At 50.0% G+C, this 20941-nt stretch overlaps 1 protein-coding gene across 1 annotated transcript; it reads left to right on the plus strand.

The window, feature by feature from the left end:
* Positions 1–17: 17 nt before the first annotated feature.
* On the plus strand, positions 18–8043 carry FBLL1 (fibrillarin like 1). The gene is made up of 3 exons (XM_066341584.1): positions 18–897; positions 1926–1961; positions 6119–8043. The coding sequence occupies exon 3, from the start codon at positions 6525–6527 to the stop codon at positions 7560–7562; it is 1038 nt and encodes a 345-aa protein (XP_066197681.1). The 5' UTR covers positions 18–897; positions 1926–1961; positions 6119–6524; the 3' UTR covers positions 7563–8043.
* Positions 8044–20941: the final 12898 nt, after the last annotated feature.

Consider the following 20941-nt stretch of genomic DNA (forward strand, 5'->3'; position numbering starts at 1 on the left):
TTTAATTAGATAAGAAATCCCATTGATTGGATGCTACCAGAGGCCCCATGACCTTTTCGCACCTTTATTGTCCCATTTATTCCTTACTCCATTGTCCTAGTGTAGACACTTACCCTATTTAACAAGCGACAGAGCTGAGGTTCTGCAGAAGTGAAGAATTTGCCCTGATTGCTTAGGAACAAGACTGAGATTCATCTCCCTGTATGTCTGACTCCCAAAGTTAAGCTCTTTCTATTTAGCAAAAGGTGGTTCTGGCAGCAGAGCAGGTCTGGGCTCAGGGGAAGTGGCAAGCCCACACATTTCCTGAAGTTCCAGATTAACTCAACATCTCATTAGTCGTATGCCGATCCTAGTTGCAAGGGAAGCTGGGAAAACTGGAATATCTACGCAAAGAAGAATAAGATTGCCAATGACTTGCTTAGAGCAATCAAGATGCATTCCGTGAGCTTGGTCTATTCACTCCGTGATGAGTTCTGCTAGCAAGACAAGGTAGACATTTCTTTATGACACTGAGGGGCTCAGCAGAAGGGGTGCTAGTAGTGATGGTTGGGGTGGTAGTTACTGTAAACTGCCAACACAGCGCTGAAATGGGAATCACAGGGAGAAGCTAACACGATACTTGAAGAAACAGTGCTTAACAAACATGAATGGTATCGCTCCGTGCTGTTTCCAAGGGTCTCAAAACTCAAAGGAACCTTAGAGATGATCTTTCATGAGCTGTAACAGTGGGGACCAGTTACAAACAAACAGGTATGTAAAAGTTTGACGTGTCCATATCAGATCACAGCGCCTCCGAGAAACGGGGGAGGCTACGCAGTGTCTTCTAGGCTGCTGACTGCAGAGGCAGCCTGCTTGTCCTGTCCAGTCCGTGGTCAGAAGATCCAGGAAACGCTATGGGTAAGAAACGGCATTCAATGAGAAATAGAAGGAAGTAACGAAACTCCATGGGAGTGTTAAACTCACCAAAGGTTATAGTTACATAGTTCATATACTGACAAATTGGTCTCAGCTTCCTGAGACAGTAACTGCATCTGATTAGTTCATCTTTAAGACGTGTTACTAGAAAGTATGGAAATACAAATACCATCGGTAACATAGGTAATATCAGAAACCTTCCCTTAGGAAATAATGAAGCTCTGATTGGTTGGTCTCTTTAATGTGTTAGTCTTTGGGGGAGACAAAAACTGTCAGAAAAGCAAGCTCAGGGGAAGGATCTGATTGGGGAGAGAGTGACTAGTAGCAGACAGACCTCAGTGGACAAGGGAGGGCTTGAAGCAGCTTGTGTCCAAGCATTGGGTTGAGAATGCTGGGATACGATAAAGACCGAGCTTGGCCAGCAGCTCCCTGTGTGACCTCTGACCCTCACTCTCCTGGAAAAGGGGTGGGACAGGGGAGGGGCAGACTAGAGCATGTCTAATGTCCCTGCCTTACAACCCTGACATCCTATAACTCTGACATGCACTTTAGTAACTGGCCGGCTGCCAGATTCTAATTGTCTTTTTAATTGTTATATCTTAATTCCTTTATAGTTGGAAAATAGCACATTCCTATCTAAAATGTATTGTTTCAAGTCTGTGAAATCGTTGAGACTTGCTTTACAACCCAGCACTTGTTCAGTTTCTATAAATGCTTCATGTGCACTTGAACATATGTGATATCTGCAGTTTTTTGGATAGTTCTTTAAATCTTTCATATACAAACTTCAGGGAAAAAATGGTAGAATAAGGGAATGTCAGAGGTCTGGCCCTCCATAAAAGGAATAGAAAACTAGCAAAACCTGTCACAATCAAAATTTTTCAGAACTCTGGAAACTAAAAGCTTGCGGTAACCAGGGAAACATGATCAAGAGAAAACAGCGGGAATCTTGGTGAGAATGGAGAGCTCTGTGGCATTTTAACTTGCCTGGTCTTATTTCCCTCTCCCAGCTCAGCAGTGGCTTTGAAGATAAGGCCACATTCCCCGTGAGTATCCCAGTACTGCAGTGAGTACAGGGGAGCTGATTGTCAAGGGATTGTTTCTTTTGGGCTGTGGCAGCTCCTTAGTGTGCCAGCTCAAAGGGGTTGCCTTTGTTTTACCTAACTCACAACTCCTCCAGTACAAATATGGTTTCCTAGAAGGCATTCCTCTAAAACATTTGCAGGCAAACACTTAGTTGCTGCTGTCTGGGGCAGCGGATAACATTTGGTGAAAACAAAAGACTTAACTACAGAACTTGGGAAGAAAGGCTGGGGAATGAGATGCTTTGGAGGAATAAGGACTTTTGAAGTTCTGACATTTTCTGGGTACAGTATCTAGAAAGCCATGTGCATGTCCAGGGCTGTGTAGATGAAAGTCACCAAACAACTACAAGCGACAGTAACAGTCCCTGAAGCGGTAGGAGAACCTGAAATCCCGAGATGCCACACTAAAATATTCAAAATGTCCAGTTTTCAATAACAAAAATTATGAGGCAGAGAAAGAAAATATGGTCCATAATGAAAAAAACTAGAAACTGGAGATGTGGAGAGAATGGAACCCTTATTCACTGTTGGAAAGGTTAATTTAAACACTTTGAAAAACAGCGTGGTGATTCCTCAAAACTTAATGATAGGACTACCTGATAGTCCAGCCGTTCTACTCTGGATATCTACCCAAAGAAAATAGAATCACTGTCTCAGAGATCTGTACCTCCGTATTCATTGCAGCGTTATTTATCATAAACAAGATACAGAAACAATCTACATACTATGTATGTGTGTATATATAACAGCATGGATGCGTATGTAATGGAATACTACTTAGCCATAAAAAAGGATGTCCTGTCCTTTGTGACAACATGGATGAACTTGGAGGCATTCTGCTAAGTGAAATAAGTCAGAGAGAAAGATAAATACTGTATGATTATGCTTCTCTGGATCTAAAAAACCGTACTCAGAAACAGATTGGTGGCTGCCAGAGGCAGGGTGTGGTGGTAGAAAGGTACAGACTTCCAGTTACAGATGAATGGGTCTGGGGATGTAAGGTACAGCGTGGTGACTATCGCTAAGAATAGTGTACTGTATAGTTAAAAGTTGCTAAGAGAGTAGACTTTAAAAGTTCTCACCGCTTACACAAAATATGTGAAGGGATGGATGTATTAACAAACTTTATTATGGTATTTTGTAATACTGTCTATGCACATATCAAATCATGTACACCCTAAATTTACACAATGTTGCATGTTAATTTTTACCTCAGCAAAGCTGGAAAAGTAAAAATCAATTTTCATTTTTATTAAAATGACTTCCAGTCTTCTAACATCTAGGACAGCGGTTCTTAACCTGTGGGTCGCGACCCCAGCGGGGTCGCCTAAAGCCATCGGAAAATACGTAATATCAGGTATATACATTCCGAATCATAACTGTAGCAAAATTACAGTTATGAAGTAGCCACCAAAATTATTTTTTGGTTTGGGGGTCACTGCAACATGAGGAACTGTATTGCGGGGTCATGGCATTAGAAAGGTTGAGAACCACTGATCTAGGAGAACTTTTTTTTTTTTTTTTTTTGTATTTTTCTGAAGCTGGAAACGGGGAGAGACAGTCAGACAGACTCCTGCATGCGCCTGACCGGGATCCACCCGGCACGCCCACCAGGGGGCGATGCTCTGCCCCTCCGGGGTGTCGCTCTGTTGCGACCAGAGCCACTCTAGCGCCTGGGGCAGAGGCCAAGGAGCCATCCCCAGCGCCCGGGCCATCTTTGCTCCAATGGAGCCTCGGCTGCGGGAGGGGAAGAGAGAGACAGAGAGGAAGGAGAGGGGGAGGGGTGGAGAAACAGATGGGCGCTTCTCCTGTGTGCCCTGGCCGGGAATCGAACCCGGGACTTCTGCACGCCAGGCCGAGGCCAGGGCCTAGGAGAACTTTTCAATGGGAACAGAATTAAGAGGAGGGGTCAACTTTATTCTAATTATTTCTGGAAGCCTTTGATTTTCCCTATCTTCATAGAAATTCTTAAGAGTCGACAGGCCAAAGTGAAATTCTAAAGGAAGCTGAAGTGCAGTCAGTAGTGACTTAGGGCTAACAAGGGGTCATGGGTTGTTTCAGGAAAAGCTTCTGTCAGGCTCTGATTGGACCCACTGGCAAAAGAAATCTAGAGGCCACAAAGGGGTCGTTTGGAGTTTCCGGGGGTCAAAGAGGAGTATGAGATCCACCCTAGCCCAAATATGCCCTTTCCATCCTTGTGCCTATACTTGGGGGTTCCCTGTTGACTCACATACATAGAAAGCAGCCGAGCAGAGCAAACCAGTGGCACAAATGAGGTCATAGAGAAATGACGCTGCGTATGATGGGGTAAAGGAGTCCTTTGCCCCGACCCCCCCCCCCAACCATTGAACAATTAATTCTCACAGGATTTAGACAGGGCATGAAGGGTATCTGGGAGAGAGAACGTCAAGTTCATCTGTATCAGAAGCAATTTCATGTTTGTTTTTCCTGTCAGCCTTTGACATTGCTTCTTGGTCAGTGTCAGCCCACATGGCCAGCAAATTTCTATCCTAGAAAATTGGTTAAGTAATATTCAGTTGAGTCAGAAATTTTATTGAAGTTAATGAAAGTACCTGAGATCATAAATAAATTTTTGCTTTGTATTGGCACACTCTGCATTTCTAAATTGGCCAGCTGTTTCACGACAGGTATAGCATAGACAGTGCTTGCAAAAGATGTAATGGATTGAAGGAGAGCCCAGTTAGACTCACTGTATTTTTATGGGGATTATATACATTAATTTGTAGCGTGCACACACCAGCTAGCTACATTTTGAAGCCCTCTAACAGGGTGGTCCTGCAGTTACACCTTCCCCAGCTCTTGCATGGGCCCCAGCGCCAGGTCTAGTAGCTAAAACAGCTGGGTTGGTGTCACTGTCCATGGTGCTGATCAAATGCGCACGCTTCTGTGTTGGCATGTTTGCTGTCCTTGGTACCTCCGGTGGTTCTTTTTTTATACTCAAAAGATACTGCAGTCTGAAAGCGGATTTTTGAAGGATAAACTAGAATTCAGAACATGAGATTTTTTTTTGTTTTTTTTTAAAGACTTATTAATTTATTCATTTTAGAGAGGAGAGAGAGAGAGAGAGAAGGGAGGAGCAGGAAGCATCAACTCCCGTATGTGCCTTGACCAGGCAAGCCCAGGGTTTTGAACCAGCAACCTCAGCGTTCCAGGTCGACACTTTATCCACTGCTCCACCACAGGTCAGGCAAACATGAGATTTTTGTCCTGGCTGCGGCATATTATAGGATTTAGGGCTCTGACTTATTCACGCCGAAGAATCGTTTCTTACTGCCCCGTGTTCCCAGAGCAAGTTCTGGGACGCAGCACAGTTGATGGGAAGAGCAGAGCTGACAGAGGGCAGTCGGGGCTGCAGCCAGCTATCCACAGCAGGGGACCCCCTCTTCCTGGCAGTCCCGGGCTTGGAATTTTCCTCGCTGACTTCCTGTATCCAGTCTGTCAGAAAGTCCTGGAAATTTAACTCCTAAGTATGTCTATCTCTTGGACTAGTCTGCTTCATCTTGGCTCCACCACCACTTCCATGACAACCGTGGTCGTCACCACTACCCGCCATCATCGTCCTTGCTCTAGTACTACCATCAGTAGTCATGGCAGCAGTCATCCCTTTAGAATAAAATTTTCAAAGTTACTAAGTGGAATTTTAGTTTCATTGTGTGTGCTTTTTCGAGTATGTGTACCAAACTGCAATCCCACCAACCTTGAATAAGAGTGCTAGAGCCATGCTCATGGGGCAAAAGCTCTAACAGCAATATGTTTATTTAAAACAACACAAGGGACAAAAATGCAGTGACAGACAATGACCTGACTTTGGGTGGTGTGCACACAGCACAATCCGCGGTTCAAATGCTCTGGAAATGTTTACCTGAAAGCTATGTACTCGTATTGATCAATGTCACCCCATTAAATTTTATTCTCTAAAATTAAAAAAAAAAAAAGGCACTTTTGTGGTATGTAAACTATACCTCAATAAAAAGACTGACCAAAAGAAATACATTTAAAAAAAATAGAGATAACGCTTATAAAAGCACATAGCATGTGCCAGGGTAAGTGTATGCGGTGCTTTAAGACCAGCCTTTGAGGCAGGTTCTGGTTTGCAGGTGGGATGAAGAGAAGCAGATAGCTCAAGAAACGTGCTCAAGTTCAAACCAGATCAGCAGAGAGGGTCAGGTCAGGTAAGCCTCCTGAGACCACACAGGAAGCGAGAAGCACAGCAAGGACTGAAGCCCATGCTCGTCTCCTCCTGTCCTGCGGAGGAGACACCCACTCCCCTGAGTCCCAGGATCCCCGGAGAAAGCAGGAGACGGGGGAGCGGAGGGGTGAGCAGCCTGCGTCTGCGCGCGGTTAGGGAAAAGGGGCTTCCGGGGCTTCAGGGTCGCCAAAGCGGGTGTGATGCAATCACGGCAGTCACTGCGTGAAAGCGTGACTCTCGAGGCGCAGGGACTGCGGCAGAGCTGGTTCTGACCAGCGCCACTGCCAGCCGCCGCCAGCCGCCCAGGGCGTGCCATGAAGTCAATGGCGAGCTCGCGAGGGGGCAGGTCCGGGGTCCGCGGGGGTGGTGGGGGCGGCGGGGGCAGCCGCTGGGGCGGAGGGCGAGGCGGCGCCAAAGGAGGCGGAGGGGATGGCGGCGGCGGCTCGGGAGGCAGGGGCGGCTTCGGGTCGTGGACGCGTGGCTTCGGAGGCAACCGGGGCCGGGGGCGCAGTGGCAGCGGGGACAGCAGGGGCCGTGGCCGTGGCGGTGGCGGCGGCGGCGGCGGCGGTGGTGGCGGCGGCGGGTCGCGGCGCGGTGGCATGGCCAGGAACAAAAACCGCCGCAGGAAGGGCTACGCGGTGTCGGTGGAGCCGCACAGGCACGAGGGCGTCTTCATCTACCGCGGGGCGGAGGACGCGCTGGTCACGCTGAACATGGTGCCGGGCCAGTCGGTGTACGGCGAGCGGCGCGTCACGGTGCCTGAGGGCGGCGTGAAGGTGGAGTACCGCATCTGGAACCCCTTCCGCTCCAAGCTGGCCGCCGCCATCCTGGGCGGGGTCGACCAGATCCACATCAAGCCCAAATCCAGAGTGCTGTACCTGGGCGCCGCCTCGGGGACCACGGTCTCCCACGTCTCCGACATCATCGGCCCCGAAGGCTTGGTCTACGCGGTCGAGTTCTCCCACCGCGCCGGCCGCGACCTGGTCAACGTGGCCAAGCAGCGAACCAACATCATTCCGATCCTGGAAGATGCCCGGCACCCGCTCAAGTACCGCATGCTCGTCGGGATGGTGGACGTGATCTTCGCCGACGTGGCCCAGCCGGACCAGTCCCGCATCGTGGCTCTGAATGCCCACACCTTCCTGCGCAACGGCGGCCATTTTCTCATCTCCATCAAGGCCAACTGCATCGACTCGACCGCGTCCGCAGAGGCCGTGTTTGCTTCTGAGGTGAGGAAGCTGCAGCAGGAGAACCTAAAGCCGCAGGAGCAGCTGACGCTGGAGCCCTACGAGAGGGACCACGCCGTGGTGGTCGGGGTCTACAGGCCCCTTCCCAAGAGCACCAGCAAGTAGCACCAGCCGCTCGTCCCTGAGACCTGCCCAAGACTGTGCGTTCGGTATTAGCCGCTCATCCCTGGTCCCTGAGACCTGCCCAAGACTGTGCGTTCGGTATTAGCCGCTCGTCCCTGAGACCTGCCCAAGACTGTGTGTTCGGTATTAGCCGCTCGTCCCTGAGACCTGCCCAAGACTGTGCGTTCGGTATTAGCCGCTCGTCCCTGAGACCTGCCCAAGACTGTGCGTTCGGTATTAGCCGCTCGTCCCTGAGACCTGCCCAAGACTGTGTGTTCGGTATTAGCCGCTCATCCCTGAGACCTGCCCAAGACTGTGCATTTGGTATTAGCTGCTCGTCCCTGAGACCTGCCCAAGACTGTGTGTTCGGTATTAGCCGCTCGTCCCTGAGACCTGCCCAAGACTGTGTGTTCGGTGTTACCTATGGATGTTTTCTTTGTGGGTTGTTTTTCTTTCGTTTTCCTATTAAACAGCATAAATAATATTTTTTTCTTTCTTTTTTTTTTGTATTTTTCTAAAGCTGGAAACAGGGAGGCAGTCAGTCAGACTCCTGCATGCGCCCACCGGGATCCACCCGGCACGCCCACCAGGGGGCGATGTTCTGCCCATCTGGGGTGTTGCTCTGTTGCAACCAGAGCCATTCTAGCGCCTGAGGCAGAGGCCACATAGAGCCATCCTCAGTGCCGGGCTAACTTTGCTCCAATGGAGCCTTGGCTGCAGGAGGGGAAGAGAGAGACAGAGAGGAAGGAGAGGGGGAGGGGTGGAGAAGCAAATGGGCGCTTCTCCTGTGTGCCCTGGCCGGGAATCGAACCCGGGACTCCTGCATGCCAGGCTCACGCTCTACCACTGAGCCAACCAGCCAGGGCCCATAAATAAAATTTTTAAATGGCATAAACAATATCCAGGTGTATCAGTGAGGCCAAATTGGGTTTTGCTGCAGTAACAATCCCCAAATCTTCACATCCCCAATCTTGACCACAGCGGGTGAAGGGGGCCCAACAAGGAACAGCCTGTGGCCTGTGCTTACTCTAATCACTAAAGGCCCTGGCTCTTCAACCCCGTCCACACATGCTTCCTCGTCACTGGGGGTGGAGGGGGCAGGGAGAGCTGCGGAATTGCAAGGAGCTGGTAAAGTGGCCCTTGGAACTGGGGCACTTCGTATACTTGGCCAAGTCACAGGTCACTCCAGGGAGTGGCGTTAGATAAAGGCAGACAGCGCTCCAGCCTGACACACCCAGGCTGTCTGGCTGCAAACCAGAGTCCTAACCACCATGTACGTTCCATTCTGTACTTTGCTCTTCAGCTGGGCCCTTCTGCATTCCCCTTGTGTACTGTCTAATCACCACCCCAGCCCGGAGATGGCTTTGTTACCATTTCCCGTTTCACATGCAAAGCAACGTGGCTTCTGAAGGTAAGCTGCTTACACGGGTTTACACAGCCTGTAAGGAGATGGAACTTAAATGCCAGTATGGGGCTCTAATCCACTGCTGTTTCCTCTACACCAGTGGGATCTTACCACTGCCCCACATGGTCCACACTGGACAGACCGCAAATCTGAGCACAGGACAGACACAGACCCCCACCCCCGCATTGTTTTCTCTGTCCCGCCTCCCTGTGCTACCTCTTTTTTTAAAAAAAGATGTTATTTATTGATTTTACAGGGGAAAGGGTGAAGCAAGAAGTGTCAATTCATAGTTGCTTCACTTTAGTGGTTCATTGATTGCTCGTCATATGTGCCTTGACCAGCAAACCCCAGGGCTTTGAACCGGTGACCTCAGCATTCCAGGTCGACACTTTATCCACTGCGCCACCACAGGTCAGGCTGTGCTACCCTTTTCTTAGATTTCAAAATATCAAAACAAGGCAGCGGGGTAGGAAGTGGATCCACCTTCGAAAACTATTCCCTCTGTGAGGCATAACACACCCCAAGTGGCATCAGCAAGTGTCAGAAACAACCGGCAACTTCCAGAAAGTGCCCCTCTCTGAGGGCATGTCCCACAGACCTTGAGTGGCTGGACCCAGTGCGATTTGTTACGGTTCTCCGAGGAGAGTGAGCAAACCCGGGAGAGCTGGGCATGCTCCAGAACGCGACCCTAGTAAGGCCTTTCGTTTCTTTCTTCTCTCACGTTTGAAAACTGCCCACTGCCAATTGCCCGGGTCGTGGACATGCAGTCCAGGATTGACTGCTCACTAATACCTCATTTGGAGAGGGGGGCCGAAGGATGTGCTTGGGCTGTGGTTAGTCTGCATTTTCTGAGCACAAACTTTTTTGAACCAAAAACAAGAGGATATGCTAAAATTTTTAAAAAGGCAGCCTCCCCTGAGTGCCCCCACCACCACACCCACAAAAAGCTACAAAGAAGAGAGAGAACTACAGTTCCGAGTTCTTGGCCAGACTGACTCAGGAAGAAAGGGGTGACTGGACTCAATGTCTACAAAAACCCAAACCAGGCATTTCCATAAAGAGTGTGAAATCTGCATCACAACCCTGCAAAGCAAGGGTAGTTCTCCCACTGAGAATGTTTGAGTTCCCAGAAGGCATTACCTGGGGATCTCTAGGGAATCTCAGACTGCTCAGGCTGTCATGACGAAATACGACAGTCTGGGTGGCTTAAACAAGAGACACTTACCTTCACACAGTGCAGGAGGCGGGACGCCCGAGGTCAGGTTGCCAGCAGGGTTGGTTTCTGGTGAAGCCTTTCTCCTGGCGTTGTTGACGGCTGCCTTCTCCCTGTGTCTTCACGTGACCTTTTCTCGGTGTGCATTGGGGGAAGAGAGAGGCTGAGAGAGATGGAGTGGGGGACAAACAGAGAAAGAGGGGAAGAGAACAAGAGAATAAAGGAGGAGAAATAGAGGAGGGAGAGAGAGAAAGGAGGGAAGAGATATTTCTGGTGTCTCTCTTATAAGGACACATATCAAATTAGCCCCCCCCCCCCATATGATCTCATTAAATTTTAGTTACCTTCTGCCTGACCTGTGGTGGCGCAGGGGATAAAAGCGTCGACCTGGAAATGCTGAGGTCGCCGGTTCAAAACCCTGGGCTTGCCTGGTCAAGGCACATATGGGAGTTGATGCTTCCAACTCCTCCCCCTTCTCTCTCTCTGTCTCTCCTCTCTCTCTCTCTGTCTCTCCCTCTCCTCTCTAAAATGAATAAATAAATAAAAAAAATTTTTAGTTACCTTCTTAAAGTCCCCATCTCCAAATACAATCACATTGAGGGTTAGAGCCTCAACATTTGAATTTGGGGGAACACAACAAGTCAGCCCGTAACACTAGGGCTGGATGGGAACTTTCAGCTAGAGAGCCTGCCGTACCGGCTCGTGAGAACCGACCGTGTGCAACGTGAGGTGACCGCGCAGAGCTCAGCGAGTTCTTCCCTCCTGTCTTTCCTCTTCACGCCCATATAAGATAACAAGGGAGCTGAGAACTGGGAGTTAGCATAACGGCCAGGGGTTGCGTGTTGATGTGGCGAGGCGCTCAGTAGGGCTTCTGAGAGGTCTAGTTCACGCTGGGAGCTGATGGAACTTGCTGGTGAGTTTCGGAGTATGAGCAGCTGGGGCAGGAGCTGGGATTGAACCCGGCCCGGCCCGGCCCGGCCTCTGTGGGTGGCCAGCTGCAATCACTTCCACGGCAGGTGCAACGAGGTGGAGGCTGATGTTTAAAAACACGGGAGGCGGACCTCGAGCCCAAGGGAGTCGGCAGGAGCCAACGGGAAGGACCTGCAGACTGAGCTCCCACCCTGCCTCACTGCCCCCTGCGCAGACGCCTCCCCCGGGTGAAGGGAGGGAGCATGGGGAGGGAGAAACCCCGAAGAAACGGACTGCTACGCAAACTGGACTATTTTAAACCAGAAGAAACCACCTTTTTTAAGTCGGTAGTTTCTCTCCTGGCTGCAACCCTGCTACAGACAGAACACGCTGTCGCACGCCTGAGCCACGGTGACAACACGCTGTCGCACGCCTGAGCCACGGTGAGTACGTTTGGATTCTTCTACCTTCCTGTTCGTTGAGCACTTACATCCTAGACATAGTGTTTATTTGATTTTAAAATGTATTGTTTTAAAACTGACAATGAGGACAAATACACCAGAAAATACTGAAACGTAAACATTGAAATTAATGAACTGCTGTGAAATGAACAGGTGTCCGGGCTTCCCCAGACATCTGTGTGGCCTGGCGGTGGCCAGTCCCTTTCTCTCCCGACTCCGGTCCGTCCCACACCCTGGGAGGCCTCCCCAGCCAGGTCTGTAGACTCCCAGGCCTCAAGTCCAAGGGGACTTTCTGTGCCCTTCAGACAGCCTCCCTGAAGTCGCCCCCTGGGACTGGAGCTGCAGATGGGGAAGGTGGTTCCGTCTTGGCAGGCAGGACTGCTCTGGGAAGACTATGGAGCCAGGCTCAGCATGAAGCTTAATCCAGAAGGTAGTGGGCGTAGGCTCCTGGATGGCGGTGGTGGGGCACCGCCATTGTTCCTGTGAACTTCTTGCCCGGTGGTACAGGGATCAGACAAGGTAGAGCAGCTAGTGGAAGATTCGGGACATGACGGAGCAGACCCGTCTCCCCTTCTCTGAGTCAGTGCAGTTACAGTCAGACGCTCAATAAGGCAGGCCTGGCTTCCATGATGCTTATGAGTCGCCCAGGTGATTCTAATGTGCGGGGGGCAGGCAGGGCTGACTCCCACTAGTCAAAATCCTATGCCATTCTTGTCTCTCGCTGGGAAAGGCAGACTCAGGACAGTATTTTGAGCGACAGCTGAGCTTTTCTGCAGCGCCGGCTAGTCCCTGGGGCCGCTGGGACGCGGCACGGGCTGCTCCCTGGATTCCACAAAGGAGGGTTGCCGTCGGTGCGGGTAAACAAGGTTCTGGCGTGCTGCGTGTGGAGCGCGTGGGTCGGCAGCTCCGCTGAGCCGAGAGAGGGCGCCCGGCCAGGTGTCGGGGCCGTTCAGAAAGCAAAGAGCCAAAAACTGAGAGTTGTGTTTGCAGGCGGTCCCCAGTTCACGCTGCTGTGACTTCACTAGTGTGAAAGCTCTCCGTGTCCAGTAGAAACGGTGCTTCAGGTTTCCGAACTCGCCCTTTCCCGGGTTGTTGATGCGCCGTGTGTGATGCTCTGTCGTGATGCTGCCGGCGGCACGCCCCGTCGGCCCCGCGACATTCCGCCGGGTGCCACGGCGCCAGCGTGTCTCTGGGTGCTGTCTGTTGTGTGTTTTCCACCCTGTTACGTCTACAAAACGGCCGTCTGCGTGCCCGGTGCGTTCCGCTGTGCGCGTCAGTGGCGAGCACTCGTACAACCACTGCGACTGTCGGTCTCGGTCCAGCGTCCAGTGAGCACGCCAGGTCGGCAGCGCTTCAGTATACAACAGCCCCGTGGTCGATGGCGTTGCCCACCCGGACACTCAGGTGAGAGAGTGTTCTGAGCACCTTGGAGGTAGGCCGGGCTGTTCGGCAGGTTAGGGGTCTTGAGTGCATTTTCAGTCTCTGATGTGATTAACTTCTGATGGGTTTATCAGGAGATAACCCCATCGTGAGCTGGGGACCATCTGTTCTTAGTCCCATGGAATCAGAAGAGGCTGAAACTGGAGAGATTGCTGCCCAACCTCCCCCCCCCCACTCCATTCTGTCTTTCCCACAGAATGGGGCGCCTTAGTGGAGGGTCAGGTGCTCTTATGGGGGTCAGCTCACTGGTGAGGGGCCCCAAAGAAAAGGCTCCGGCGTCTTATGGCCCCCGAGGTGGGTGGTTTGGGAACGAGGGGGAAAGGCTAGGAGTGGGGAAGCTCTGAGCCCTGAGTCGGAGAGGAAAAAGCATCTTCAAGGTCGTCCCCCCATTCCTTCCCGGAAACAGAGGTGCCTGAAGGAGACCTCTGTCCAGGCCCCAGGTGAGGAAGCCTAGAAATGGGGGTGATGGCCTGACCTGTGGTGGCGCAGTGGATAAAGCGTTGACCTGGAAATGCTGAGGTTGCCGGTTCGAAACCCTGGGCTTGCCTGGTCAAGGCACATATGGGAGTTGATGCTTCCAGCTCCTCCCCCCTTCTCTCTCTCTGTCTCTCTCTCTCCTCTCTCTCTCCCTTTCTGTCTCTCTCTCTCTCTCCTCTCTAAAAATGAATAAATAAAATAAAAATAAAAAGTTTATAAAAAAAAAAAAAAAAAGAAATGGGGGTGATGGATAGGAACATAGTTATCAGCCAGAAGCCTCGAGCCCTTGACTATGACCCACTGTGGAGATCAGGGGTCCCCAAACTACGGCCCGCGGGCCACATGCGGCCCCCTGAGGCCATTTATCCGGCCCTCGCAGCACTTCCGGAAGGGGCACCTCTTTCATTGGTGGTCAGTGAGAGGAGCATAGTTCCCATTGAAATACTGGTCAGTTTGTTGATTTAAATTTACTTGTTATTTATTTTAAATATTGTATTTGTTCCCGTTTTGTTTTTTACTTTAAAATAAGATATGTGCAGTGTGCATAGGGATTTGTTCATAGTTTTTTTTTTATAGTCTGGCCCTCCAACGGTCTGAGGGACAGTGAACTGGCCCCCTGTGTAAAAAGTTTGGGGACCCCTGGTGGAGATAGCAGTGCGTCGGCCTTGCCCAGGTCTGGTCTGGGAACGGCAGCTTCCTGGTGAGCTGAGCCCAAGCCAGATTCCACAGTGTTTATCTTGTCATTCCGACCCTAAGTAGGATTCCCAATCCTGACGATGGTTGGAATGGGCTTTTCTGTCTCTTGAGCAAAAACATGTTTGGGTTTTTGTGGAAAGAATAATAAAAAGAGGTCACTGGCCCTTTTAATTTTTCTCTTATTGCTCACGTTGGCCATTTTCACTCCCTGGCGACCACCAAGCCCCCCACCCCCCATCGGCTATGGGTCCGGGGCTCACCACCCACGGCCTCTCTATCTGAGCCTCTGTCTGAGGGTGTCTGAAAGCATCACGCAAGAACTGTGGCCTGCCTAACCTGTGGAGGCGCAGTGGATAAAGTGTTGACCTGAAACTCTAAGGTCGCCGGTTCGAAACCCCGGGCTTTCCTGGTCAAGGCACATATGAGAAGCAACTACTAATTGATGCTTCCTGTCCACCCCCCCTTTCTCTCTTTCTCTCTCTAAATAAAATCTTTAAAAAAAAAAAAAGAAAAAAGAATTGTGGCGGTGTGCTGTAGCCATTGTGGGTGGCTGGGTTCCTCCGTCACACGGGAAAAGTTGCTGAGGGTGCTTTTATGGAGACCTCATTTCTGTCACCAAGTTTTAATCCTTCTCCCACCCAAACCTCCTTCCTCCCCACTTACGTGCCCACCTCACTGCCTTCCGGAACCCCAGGTCCAACCCCATGAGGACCTCCAACCCTACCGACACCATCTTTTCCGCACACCTTCCCCTCCCCGGCCCACGTCCCCATGTCTCTCCTCACCTACGATTTCACAGTCCTTCTTTTTTTTTTTTTTCATTTTTCCGAAGCTGGAAACGGGGAGACAGTCAGACAGACTCCCACATGCGCCCGACCGGGATCCACTCGGCATGCCCACCAGGGGGCGATGGTCTGCCCCATCTGGGGCGTCGCTCTGTTGCATCCAGAGCCACTCTAGCGCCTGGGGCAGAGGCCACAGAGCCATCCCCAGCGCCCAGGCCATCTTTGCTCCAGTGGAGCCTCGGCTGCGGGAGGAGAAGAGAGAGAGAGAGAGGAAGGAGAGGGGGAGGGGTGGAGAAGCAGATGGGCGCTTCTCCTGTGTGCCCTGGCCGGGAATCGAACCCGGGACTCCTGCACGCCAGGCCGACGCTGTACCACTGAGCCAACCGGCCAGGGCCACACAGTCCTTCTTCATAGTCACTCCCCTGCTTCCTTCCTTGTTCCTCTGCCTGCATTCCCACTTGCAAACCAGCCAACCATTCTCCCGAGCCCACCTGTTTCTTGGAGTAAATTATTCAGTGCAAACAAAGCTTGCCAACCTATGCGACTAACACTTCATTCTTCAACTTCTCTTGAGACCCCCATGTTCATGGGCACATAACCTACCTTTCACGTTATCGGGTGGCCAAGAGTGTTCTTCATAATACGAATGACCATCCTTTTACAGAGGCCTCTTTGCCACCTGCCACGGCCCCTCGCCGACTGCCGTGTGCTCTGGGTTCTTCCGCAGAGGCGGTCCATTTCTGTCAGCCGGGATGCCTGTCTCGGATGGGTTCCGTGGAGGTAACAAATCCCCCAAAGTCTGTGCCCAGCTGGAGTTTTTCCTCCTCACACGACAGTGCCTCCGTTCTGTTTGTGGGGAGCTGGGGAGGAGGGTCCTCCATCAGTCTGAGTCACTCAGGTTGCTGGGCTTAGAGCAGCCACTATCCTGAGTGTCCCCGGCTGTGACGCTCCAGGGAAGAGGACTCAGGAAGGTGTCAAACACATCACTTCTGGTCAGAGCTCAGGCACCAGCTTGCCAGCACTAGCTAGTCATATAAACCGGCTCAGACACCAGGGAGCCAGGAAGTAGTCCTACTATGTGTCTGAAAGGCGGGACGTTAGTGACGATCACTGTTAGCCTCATTCTGCGTGTGGTGAGCCGCACAGAAGGGAAGAAATCTGACTGAGAACATAGGCCTAGTAAGTCAAGCAGGATTTGAACCCATGCTCAAGAATACTTGCTTTTAAAAAAAATTTTATTTAAAAAAAGTAAGGTATAATTGTCATACATTATATTAATTTCAGGTATACATGATTTGATTTTCAGAATACCTGCTTTTCACCACTACTCAGCACAGCCTCTCAAGCTGTCAGCAAATATGTAGACTTTTGGCCCTGGCCGGTTGGCTCAGCGGTAGAGCGTTGGCCTGGCGTGCGGGGGACCTGGGTTCAATTCCCGTCCAGGGCACATAAGAGAGGCGCCCATTTGCTTCTCCACCCCCCCCTCCTTCCTCTCTGTCTCTCTCTTCCCCTCTTGCAGCCAAGTCTCCATTGGAGCAAAGATGGCCCGGGCGCTGGGGATGGCTCCTTGGCCTCTGCCCCAGGTGCTGGAGTGGCTCTGGTCGCGGCAGAGCGACGCCCCAGAGGGGCAGAGCATCACCCCCTGGTGGGCAGAGCGTTGCCCCTGGTGGGCGTGCTGGGTGGATCCTGGTCAGGTGCATGCAGGAGTCTGTCTGACTGTCTCTCCCCGTTTCCAGCTTCACAAAAATACAAAAAATACAAAAAAAAAATGTAGACTTTTTTCTTGTTGTCATGTAACTTAATTGTCTTGTAATGTCCTTGGAAAATGTCTTATAATGTCCTTGGAGAATGTAGTCTAATTTTTCTTTTCTTTTTCTTTTTTTTTGTGACAGAGAAAGAGAGAGACAGATAGGGACAGGAAAGGAGATGAGAAGCATCAATTCACTGCGGCTCCTTAGTCTACTTAGTTGTTTGCTTTTTCATATTTGCCTTGACCAGGGGGCTACAGCCGAGCCAGTGACCCATTGCTCAAGCCAGCGACCTCGTGGTCATGTTTATGGGCCTGTGCTCAAGCCTGTGACCTTGGGGTTTTGAACCTGGGTCCTTTGCATCCCAGTCTGACGCTCTATCCATTACACCACCGCCTGCTCAGGCTAATTCCTTTTTTTTTTTGTTTAATTTATTGAGATTCTGTGGCCTTGTACGTGATCAGTTTTTGTAAATCCATGTGTGAGTAGAATACGTACTCTTATAGCTCGATGCCGAATTAACGTATGTCCGTTAGCAGTTTCTCCAGAGTTGGCCTCTTGTTGATTTTATGGGAGTAGAAACAGATGCTCTCTGACTTAGGATGGGTTTCACTTACATTCTGCTGATTTTTATTTGCTTGAACTATCAGTTATGAGAGAAGTATTGAGCTCTCCCACTGTGATGGCAGTTTATGTCCTTTTTTTTTTTACAGGGACAGAGAGAGAGAGAGAATCAGAGAGAGGGATAGACAGGGACAGACAGGAATGGAGAGAGATGAGAAGCATCAATCCTCAGTTTTTCGTTGCGACACCTTAGTTGTTCATTGATTGCTTTCTAATATGTGCCTTGACCGCGGGCCTTCAGCAGACTGAGTAACCTCTTGCTTGAGCCAGTGACCTTGGGTCCAAGCTGGTGAGCTTTTGCTCAACCCAGATGAGCCTGCGTTCAAGCTGGTGACCTCGGGGTCTCGAACCTGGGCCCTCTGCATTCCAGTTCGACACTATCCACTGCACCACTGCCTGGTCAGGCAGCAGTTTTATGTCTTAAAGAATACATGCTGCCTGACCTGTGGTGGCGCAGTGGATAGAGCGTCGACCTGGAATACTGAGGTTGCCGGTTCAAAACCCTGGACTTGCCCGGTTGAGTCATATATGGGAGTTGACGCTTCCTGCTCCTCCCCTTCTCTCTCTCTCTCTCTCTCTCTCTCTGCCTTTCTTCTCTAAAATGAATAAATAAAAAATAGTAATTTAAAAAAGAATAAGAAAGAAAAAATACATGCTAGGCCTGACCAGGAGGTGACACAGTGGATAGAGCACTGACCTGGGACACTGAGGACCCAGGTTCGAAACCTCGAGGTCACTGACTTGAGCATGGACTCATCCAGCTTGAGCGCAGGGTCGCCGGTTTGACTGTGGGTCCATAGACATGACCCCATGGTCACTATCTTGAGCCCAAAGGTTGCTGTCTTGAGCCCAAGCTCACTGTCTTGAGTAAGGGGTCACTGGCTCAGCTGGAGCCCCCCAGTCAAGGCACATATGAGAAGCAATCAATGAACAACTAAAGTACTACATCTATGAGTTGATGCTTCTCATCTCTCTTCTTTCTTGTCTGTCTGTCCCTATCTATTCATGTCTCTTTCTCTCCTGCTTAAAAAAAATATATATGCTAGCCCTGGCCAGATAGCTTGGTTGGTTAGAGCATCGTCATGAAGCACAGAGGTTGCTGGTTTGATTCCAGGTCAGGGTACATATTGAACAAATCAGTGTTCCTGTCTTTCTCGCTCTCTCCCTTCCTCTCTCACTAAAATAAATCAAAATATTGTTTTAAAAAAGAATACATGCTATAGGTAAATCTATATACAACAGATAATAATTCTAGAAAGCTTAAAGCTAGAAGGGATGGGGCATTGCAAAATGAGAAAAAAGGCCTGACCAGGTGGTGGCGCAGTGGATAGAGCGTCGGACTGGGATGTGGAGGACCCAGGTTCGAGTCCCCTGAGGTCGCCAGCTTGAGCGTGGGCTCATCTGGTTTGAGCAAAGCTCACCAGCTTGGACCCAAGGTCGCTGGCTTGAGCAAGGGGTTACTCGGTCTGCTGAAGGCCCACGGTCAAGGCACGTGAGAAAGCAAAAACTAAGGTGTCACAACGAAAAACTGATGATTGATGCTTCTCATCTCTCTCCATTCCTGTCTGTCTGTCCCCATCTATCCCTCTCTCTCATTCTGTCTCTTTAAAAAAAAAAGAGAGAGAGAAAAGTGAATACCGTATGAGCCGACTTACATGAAAACTCTAGAGATAAATTCAGTCTAGTGACAGAAAGCAGACCAGTGGTTGCCAGGTGATGGGGGTGGAGGCAGATTGACTAGGATGGAGGCCAAGGGGACTTTTTGGAATGATTGAAATACCTTGGAGTGATGGGCCCATGGGTGTATAAATTTATCAAACTTATTTAAATGTTACTATACTTACATATTGTATTTAAACTATACCTACATTGAATATAAAAAATAAGCAAACAAAAGTCAGTAAGAATAGTTACAAATTCAACAAAACCAGTTTTTGAAGTATTAAAACAATTGTCCTGAAAACCTGGGGAGGCACTCTAGGAAATCTGAAAACACAAGGTATCAGGTTTCTTTTTTATTCACACACACCACTCCATACACACACACCACTCCACACACACCCACCACTCCACAAACACACACACACACCACACACACACACCACACACACACACCACTCCACACACACACACCACATACAACCACGCCACACCACACACCATACACACACACACCACTCCACACACACACACCACACACACAACCACGCCACACCACACACCATATACACACACTACTTCACACACACACACCACACACTCCACACACACACACCACACACACACTCCACACACACAGCACTCCACACACACACACCACTCCACACACACACACCACACACACACTACTTCACACACACACACCACACACACACAGCACTCCACACACACACACCCTATGGTATGTGTATTATGTATTCACTTAACCTTTTTCCAAGTTTAAGGGCCCTGAATTTCCTGAAATGATAAAAAGTATTATTTTTGCAAAGACACCGGGATAGCTGACTCCACACTCTTGCTGAAGTAAAATGGGCAGATTGGGTTCCTTGCTCCCAAAGAGCACCCCTTCACAGCTTTGGTAGTCTGTTACTCTTTCCAGAAGTTGTAAAGTTTGTTTAAAGTCCTGGCTAAAAACATGCACGTATTTACCCAAACCCCTAATCGATTGCATTCCTGGGGAGTGCTGTTAACCTCTGAAAAAAGCAGCATTAAAAAGTACCAACTTTATGTAAAGAAGGGGATAAGGTTGTAAAGATGAGTCAGATTTTCTAAGTTTATTTTAGGGGTTAAAAAAAAACATTCTCAAAATCCAGAAGCATGTCTTACAATAAGAATTTATAAAGCTTTCAGCATAGAAAATGATCAATAGCCCTGGCCATTTGGCTCAGTGGTAGAGCGTCGGCCTGGCGTGCAGAAGTCCCGGGTTCGATTCCCGGCCAGGGCACACAGGAGAAGCGCCCATCTGCTTCTCCACCCCCCCCCTCCTTCCTCTCTGTCTCTCTCTTCCCCTCCCGCAGCCCAGGCTCCATTGGAACAAAGATGGCCCGGGCGCTGAGGATGGCTCCTTGGCCTCTGCTCCAGGTGCTAGAGTGGCTCTGGTTGCAACAGAGCGACGCCCCGGAGGGGCAGTGCGTCGCCCCCTGGTGGGCGTGCCGGGTGGATCCCAGTCGGGCGCATGTGGGAGTCTGTCTGTCTGTCTCTCCCCATTTCCAGCTTCGGAAAAATACAAAAAAAAAAAAAAGAAAAAAAAAAAAGAAAATGATCAATAGACTTCAGATGCCGAGACCTTAACAATGTTTGCTCGACATACAATACTCAGTGAAGGAACATGTCAGTTGAAGAGACCTCTTTATTTCAAACTTTACCTATGTATAGAACCCGGTATACCTCACTTTTCCAAGTTCATTGTGTAGCCTTGATCTGCTTTTGCTCTGCATAGCTAATTTCCAATAGCTCCTCTACGTGGAGAGCTAACTACACTTCAACTCTAGTATTTCTACACTAGTCATCCTTTTCTCCCTTAGCCACCATCTCACATTCTATTCATCCTAATTCCTGCTTACTGGATCTTCTTCTCAACAGAAGGGTATGGGCATCACATGACACTCATACAATTTAAAAACA

Source organism: Saccopteryx leptura, chromosome 6, assembly GCF_036850995.1.
Source record: "Saccopteryx leptura isolate mSacLep1 chromosome 6, mSacLep1_pri_phased_curated, whole genome shotgun sequence".
Classification (NCBI taxonomy): Eukaryota; Metazoa; Chordata; class Mammalia; order Chiroptera; family Emballonuridae; genus Saccopteryx; species Saccopteryx leptura.